The sequence below is a fragment of the Carassius auratus genome, chromosome 13 (genome assembly GCF_003368295.1).
Source record: "Carassius auratus strain Wakin chromosome 13, ASM336829v1, whole genome shotgun sequence".
NCBI classification, from domain to species: Eukaryota; Metazoa; Chordata; class Actinopteri; order Cypriniformes; family Cyprinidae; genus Carassius; species Carassius auratus.
In genome coordinates, this window is record NC_039255.1 from 4237755 (window position 1) to 4245178 (window position 7424).

At 35.9% G+C, this 7424-nt stretch overlaps 1 protein-coding gene across 1 annotated transcript in view; it reads right to left on the bottom strand.

Annotated features, from left to right (window-relative positions):
* Nucleotides 1-6348, bottom strand: part of LOC113112388 (integrin alpha-9-like) — a 57329-nt gene extending 50981 nt beyond the window's left edge. Inside the window, exons 1-2 of the mRNA XM_026277929.1 lie at nucleotides 5942-6348; nucleotides 5012-5139 (exon numbers count right to left, since the gene is read on the bottom strand). Of these exons, the coding sequence (XP_026133714.1) occupies nucleotides 5012-5139; nucleotides 5942-6129 (316 nt within the window). The 5' untranslated portion in view covers nucleotides 6130-6348. The remainder of the gene's footprint in view (nucleotides 1-5011; nucleotides 5140-5941) is intronic.
* Between the last annotated feature and the right edge of the window lie 1076 nt (nucleotides 6349-7424).

A 7424-nucleotide genomic window follows, 5' to 3' on the forward strand; every position in this document is an offset into this window, starting at 1 on the left:
GCACACAGAGTCTGATATTTTCAAATGCAGTTTTCTGTTTTAAAATGCATGCTACGAATTCAAAAGTGCAGACAATCGAACCCGATCCAGCTTTTTTTTAATGACGGGTGAAAGTTTCAGACAAGAAAATAGTGTGCCATATGCAAAACTTCACTTTTGCTCAATTTAGTGCATCTTTGCTGATTAAAACTTCTAAGAATCTTACTGAACCCAAACTTTTGCACCAGCAAGACGAGCACTAACCAGGAGAAACTATCATGAACTTGGTTGGAAATTCATAAACCAGTCGTTTTTAGCAGCTATTACATGAAGTCTGTCACTTTTTACATCGTAAACAGTAACTTGTCAAAGATGGGGCAATTGGTTCTAATCATGTTTTGTTCGGGTTTTTTGAAGTTAATGCTTTTGCTCCCAAAGCTGTGAAGCATCCAAAGCACACAAAGAAGAGAGCCAGATCTCAAGTTAGGAGGGAAACACAAACTGTCAAAAACCAAGATGAAGTTTGCTTGGGATACGGACGAAACATTATTTTCAGCAATTAGCAGCAAAGCACCATCCAAAAAACACTACTCACTGAACACCGATATATTTCACAGGGTCAAAACTGCAGGCAAACCGCGAGAAGAATTCTCTTCTTAAAACCCTTGGCCATCACTTCAAATAAGGAGGCGCAAGGAATGTTCCTCAGACTATAAACATCCCACCAAATCAGCGACCCCGGTTCCCTCCGAACAGTCGTGTTTGTTTTCGCATCTGTGTGAGTCCTGAGTGTCACATTCTTCTGGTTGTGAAATGCTTAGTGAGAGGATGAGAAGTAGGATGAGATCTGGAAGTGTGTAGTGATTGAGCGCGAGCCAGGAGTGTGCTAGTCGGTTAACGGATAACTGAAAGAAAACAAATGCGCGTGCTACTTGGATCATCACGGGCAACTATGATGAAGCGCTGGTCAACAGTGAATGTGGTGAAAGATTTGTCAGGTGTGGATCTTTTTAACACTGTGGGAACAAACCTGATCAACCAATAACAGTTCGGTACAGTGGATGGCAATAGCATATCGCTCAGCTAGCAATGCAACACTAACACACAAATAGTTTTAATTCGATTTCACTCAGTTTCTGTACAATTTGCACTATTGCATGTAATGTAATCAACACAGGCTCATTTGAAGAATTTGCCTCTTCCTACATTTACGCTCCAAAAACATACATATGCAAGTTTCTGGTTGAAATGTGCACTAGTGGTAGTAATAAACAAACTACTTTTATTCCTTTCCACACACATTATGATTACAGAGACAGACTTTTGAAAAATAAAGACTTATTTTTGGCAGTTCCTTGCAGAATACTATATTAAGACACTTACCATAATAAGATATTTGCAAACCCAAATGTTTTAATGTTTTTAGCACACAAACAACCCCATGTGCATGTCTTTTATGACGTAGTAAACTTGCTCATTGGCTTACCTGGTACAGGTACGTCAGTAACTTAAACACGAGTCAAAAACTCCACAAAAGAGATCAAAGCATTTAAACTTTAAAACAGATTATACAGTACCCTTAAACCCCTGACAATCAAGATTGTAATTGCCAATCCTAAATATGAATCTGAATAGGCTCAGTGTTGCGTTGAAGGAAATAGCATAATTACTGTATGTAATGAAGCTAATACATAGTAGAAAGTGGAGATTTACTTGCCTAGACAACTGAGGACAATGCATTTCACTTTATCAAGTATAGAACTTCAATGAAGGCTGTAAAAATAGAAGAAAGGATCTGCAGTACACAGCTAAAGAATTGCTCAAAATGTACTTGCAATTATCAAGATCAAGACCATTTCGTAACTGATAAATAGTTTCATGTCTGCAAACAGATTAGTAAATGCTACTGAGATAACATCTGACAAATTCTGTCATAATTTACTCACCCTAATGTGATTGCCAAAGCAGTAGGACTTTTCTTCTACTGTGGAACATAATATGTGAGATTTTGTAAATTTCCTATTGTAAATATATCCAAACTTAATTTTGATTAGTATATGCATTGCTAAGAACTTCATTTTGGACAACTTTGAAGATGATTTTTCTCAATATTTCGATTTTATTTGGTTTTTGCACCATCAGATTCTCAAATAGTTGTATCCCGGCCAAATATTTACCTCCTAACCATACATCAATGGAAAGCTTATTTATTCAGCTTTCAGAGGATGTATAAATCTCAGTTTCGAGAAATTGACCGTTTAGACTGGTTTTGTGCTCCAGGGTCACATATATGATGTTTAGCAGAATGTTCTTGTTCCACAGAAGAAATAAAGTCACATAAGTTACAAGAATAGTTGAAAATGAAAACTGGGTGAAGATGTACTAATCCTCAGGCCATCCAGGATGAAGATGAGTTTGTTTCTTCATGGAAACAGATTTGAAAAAATGTACAGTTGTGTTACATCACTTGCTCACCAATGAATGCTCTGCAGTGAATGGGTGCCGTCAGAATGAGAGTCTAATCAGCTGATAAAAACATCATAATAATCCACACCACTCCATTAACTCCTTCAGTTAATGATTTGTGAAGCGAAAAGCTGTGTTTTTACAAAAAACAAATTCATCAATCCATAATAATGCTGTTCATATTTTTACCAGGAGCAATGTTTTAAAGTTAAAAACATCTTAATGGATTTGTTTATTACAAACACACAGCTTTTCACTTCACAAGTCATCAACTAATTGACTGGAGTGCTGTGGATTATTGTGATGTTTTTATCAGCTGTTTGGACTCTCATTCTGACGGCACCCATTCACTGCAGAGGATCATTGCTGAGCAAGTGCGAGTACATTTTCAGCAATTAATTTTTTTTTTTTTAGGTGAACTACTCCTTTAACAGCACCGTTTCAGAGAAACGGAAACTTGTTCACTATATCAGTAGCAATATTTCTTAAGGGGGGCCCCTGAGGGATCTAATCCCAAATGATTCATGTAAAATTAAAGTAGATCCCCCAGGACATGCTTCATTTGCTCATGTGTGTTCAGTCAGTAAGACACAGCGCAATCAGAAGTGTGCGCATTAAACCGCTCTCACAAACCGCTCTCATCTCTCCACCACAAGAAAAGAGCTTCAAGAGATCTCTACACACTGAATCGTTGGCAAGGCCATTCGGAAAATATTAGCCAAACCATTCATCATTTCTATCAAAATGCTTCAGGAGCCAGACAACAGACATTTTAACTGATCTCACACAGTAATAGTAATAATATTAAAAAGATAAAACAATGATATCGTCAGCTGTCCATCACATAAACAAGCTCTTAGTATGATGCTTGTTTACAGGGGTAAAAGTGTAAATCGATACACTACCAGCGCTGAGAGTGAGGGTTAGTATAACAGGGGAAATGTGAAAATAAGAGGGTTAGATAACAACTGTGTTTTTGATTATAACTGCGAGAATAGTTGTTAAATGTAACAAAAGCAAGGATGATAAAATAATGGTCCAGGCAGGTTTTCAAATGTTGACCGGTCCAAAATCCATGTTTAACTTCATGAGTGATTTGAGTTGTACAGTGGTTCGGGTTAAACTACCCGTATAAAACAGTTCTGCTCTTTTACTGACTGATTTGACTGTGCAGATGAAATCGTCTGTTTTTCATCGAAACTGCTGTTGTCAAACCAAGCACATCTGACACTCACAAAAGAGAGAATGATAATAGATCAACGCATTTTCACTTCCCTTTTTACCAAAGATCTTTAGAAAGATTTAGACATGTTTACATAGAGATCTGTGCAATAACATAGCTACTTTGTTTCTGTTGATATAAACAATCACAAAGCTGAGATTTGCTCTATGGTTATTATACACATATGGCTTTACACAAGTATACAGTATGCATCTGGAGAAAGTTATACTTTTTATGTTAGTTTTTGTGAAAAAAAAAAAAAATAAAGTAGATTTGTTATTTAGTAGGGGTGTAAATTGGATGGTTAGTCACGTTACGATATCGATGCTCATACCCAACGATATTATATTTTTCGATACCTGAAAAAATTCTACGATTCGATACGATACATGATTATATCGATCGATATATCTATATTTTGATATTATATATCTATTTTAAACAACCATCTTCAATTTTAGTTTTATTAACTCACAAATGCAACCAAAATATATAACAAGAACATTTATCTGAAATGTTTACATTCTGTACCTCAGTTGGGACATAAAAAAAAAAAAAAAATACTAAAAATAAAAATAAAAATAATAATAATAATTATTATATATATATATATATATATATATATATATATATATATATATATATGAAGAGTTCAGATGCAAAAGCCTCTAAATGCCATTTGAAATTTGCATCTAAAATTAGGATTTTTATCAAGCTCCTATGCTTAGGTTGAGTTATTTTACTTTAATGGCAATGTGCAGGTCCTTTGCCAGACTATTAAAGTGAAATAACTGAACATAAATATAGGAGCCTGATAAAAATCCCAATTTTAGATGAAAATTTCAGATGGCATTTAGAGGCTTTTGCATCTGAACTCTTCATATATATATATATATATGTTTTTTTTATTATAATAAACAATTTTATAATAAACAATTGGAAAAACAATTCTGGCTGCTTATATGGGTTCAGTCCTAAAAAAGCTTTTCTACAGATAACCTAATTACAACCAATAGCAAAAAATAAATACATATTTAAACTACAGATATCAATATCGATGTATCATATCGTCAGGCATTGTATCGATGTACTGTATCGATGAATAGTTACACACCTACTATTTAGTCTATAGGCCTACCACTTTATGTGAGCATATGTTTTCAGATAAAATCAGACATAATACATCCAACTTTATATTTAGAGTCTGATAATAAAATAGTCACATTTTTGATTATATAAACAATCAAGCAGCTGAGATGCACTATGCTTTGTTAACATACTCTAGGGATGCATGTAAAGTAAGATCTACTGCATGTGTATTCTGGGTATTTGTGAGACACACACCTCTGCCGAGGTCCATCTCAGTGCAGCGTTGCTCTGGGTTGTTGTGGATTCGGCACTTGTACACAGCTCCAGGAGATTGAACCGAACTGCTGAATGATGAGTTTGCTCTGGGAGCCCCAACCACAATCCTACAGACATCAGGAGAAAGTGTCACTGAACATCACAACACAACTACACACACACCCTGGGATGCCTGGGACTGGAGTGTTTCATCATTATAAAATGGAAAACCAAACTATCTTTTGTAAGTGTCTGTAAGTGTCATGGATGAATAATGGAGATGCCTAATAACTGAATTAGCCCTGGAGGTGGTTTTGCCTTGTCGTACTGTCATGGTTTGGCTCTACAATTCAGTGATGCAAGAACTATATCATCATCTCCACTGAAGCAAAGGCAATGATTTGGGCGCTGGCCAGTGTTTCCCTTTAAACTTAAGGTCAGCCCTTGGAAGAAAGACTTAACATCTGTTCAGTCACAAGAGAGGTTGCAAAAATTTCATGTCTGAAATGTAATGGCAAGAGTTAAGTCATAAAAGTAAGGGAAAACATTGCACTTTTGTAAGCGTGAGCTGAATAATGTAAGAGAATAGCATGAACATGAATGTGATTATTTTGTGGTGCATTGGTAATCACAGTCTAAAAGCCCTAAATGTCATTGCCTTAGAAAACAAAATGTAATTCTCCAAATGCCGAAGGAGCTTTTTTTCCCAGAATAACTTAATAATAGTCTTATATACATATATAAACTTTGTATAAAGTTTTGTATAAAGACAGTTTACCTATGGTTTATTGTACTGGAGCGCCAAACCACAACTTGAAACAAACCTCAATAGACTAAAGAGACATAATATTTATTTTCACCCTTAAACCAACTAAAAAGACGCAAAACTGACTGTATGAATGTTTAATCCATTCCAGACTCAGTGCTCACCAGCGTGTGTTGTCATGGACGTGCTCCAGGACCGAATATCCAAAAAACGTCGCCTCTGGTCCTCGAAACAGCACGGGATGGTGTAAGTCAAGGTTGAAGGAATACGCCAAAGAAATTAAACACAAACACACAAAACCATCCAAAGCGCTTCTTTTCCGTGTAGAAAATCCCGTCATTCTGTAGCGCATCCTCAGTGCTGAAGTCAACCCGAGGAGAACTTTATAAAAGCTATTAAATCTTTCTATAGAGTAATGGAAAAACTACATTTATAGGAGTACACTGCTTCCTTTTCTTAAATGTGTGGATTAAACGCATGCAAACAGGGTTTGAGTTTGTGGATCGGAGGCTTGGGTCAGGATAGCGCGCTCATTGCATGGCTCTTCTTCTCTTCTGCAGCGTCTCTGGAGTTTCTCTTGGCATTAAAGCGCTGCGCTCGAGATGACGCGTGCGTTGTTGCGCGCGAGCATCACATTTCACATTATAAGACGAGGAGCGCGCGGCGCCACGTCCACTGGCGACATCTACCGCCAGCGCTTGGAACTGCAACTAATTACTTAAACTGTAATGCAGGGGCGGATCTAGAAAAATATTGATGGGGTGGCGAGAAGGGGGCAGGAATTTTTGAGGGGTGGAAAAATATGGCAGACGTATATATACTGAATTTAGTCACAGTTATCACAGTTTGGTGATAAATATATGTGCACACTGCAAAAGGACACAGGCTGCCATTTACAAACTTAATCTCATGCAATCAATGTCTTGCATTTGAAACAGTTCATATAAGGAATAAGTGACCATACCCCATAAGCACCATCACACTCACTAATGCATACAGTTTGCATCGACATGTGATTAAGAGCATTATAAAAGATTCAGTGTTATCAATATGTCAAATTATTATAAGAAACACAAGATTTTAACAGCCATTTCCAGCTGGGGAGACTCAACTGATTTTCTACAGTTTAGTGTTAATCATCATCTAACTCAACCAGTCAAGAGCTACATTTAGCCTTAGATGTTATATGAATATGGTGCCTGAAGCATAGGTTTTATTAGCTGACAATAATAATTAATAAATAAACATTATAGGCACAAATACAAATGTACTTTTAGAAATTGTTTTTGAAAAATGTGTTATTGTTTTGGCAAGCTTAAATTAAAACTTCTATGAAAACTTGTGTGATATTCCCTTAAAATAATGTTTTAATATTTATTTTTTTAAAGTATATTTTACTAAGCAATTTCTTACATAATTTCTTTGAGTTAGACCAAACTTTTATTTTGGTGGGTTGTAGACAGAGTTTCTGTGTTTTTAAATTAACTATTATTATTAGCTAATAGGAAGTATAGCATACTCTACTGTGCAAAAGTACTATATTTCTGTTTGAATTTCTTCAAGTTATACCGGAATTTTATTTTGACAGGTTGTCGTAAAGACATTGCCGTTTCTGTCTGTGTATACGATACGAATGAATGATGATAG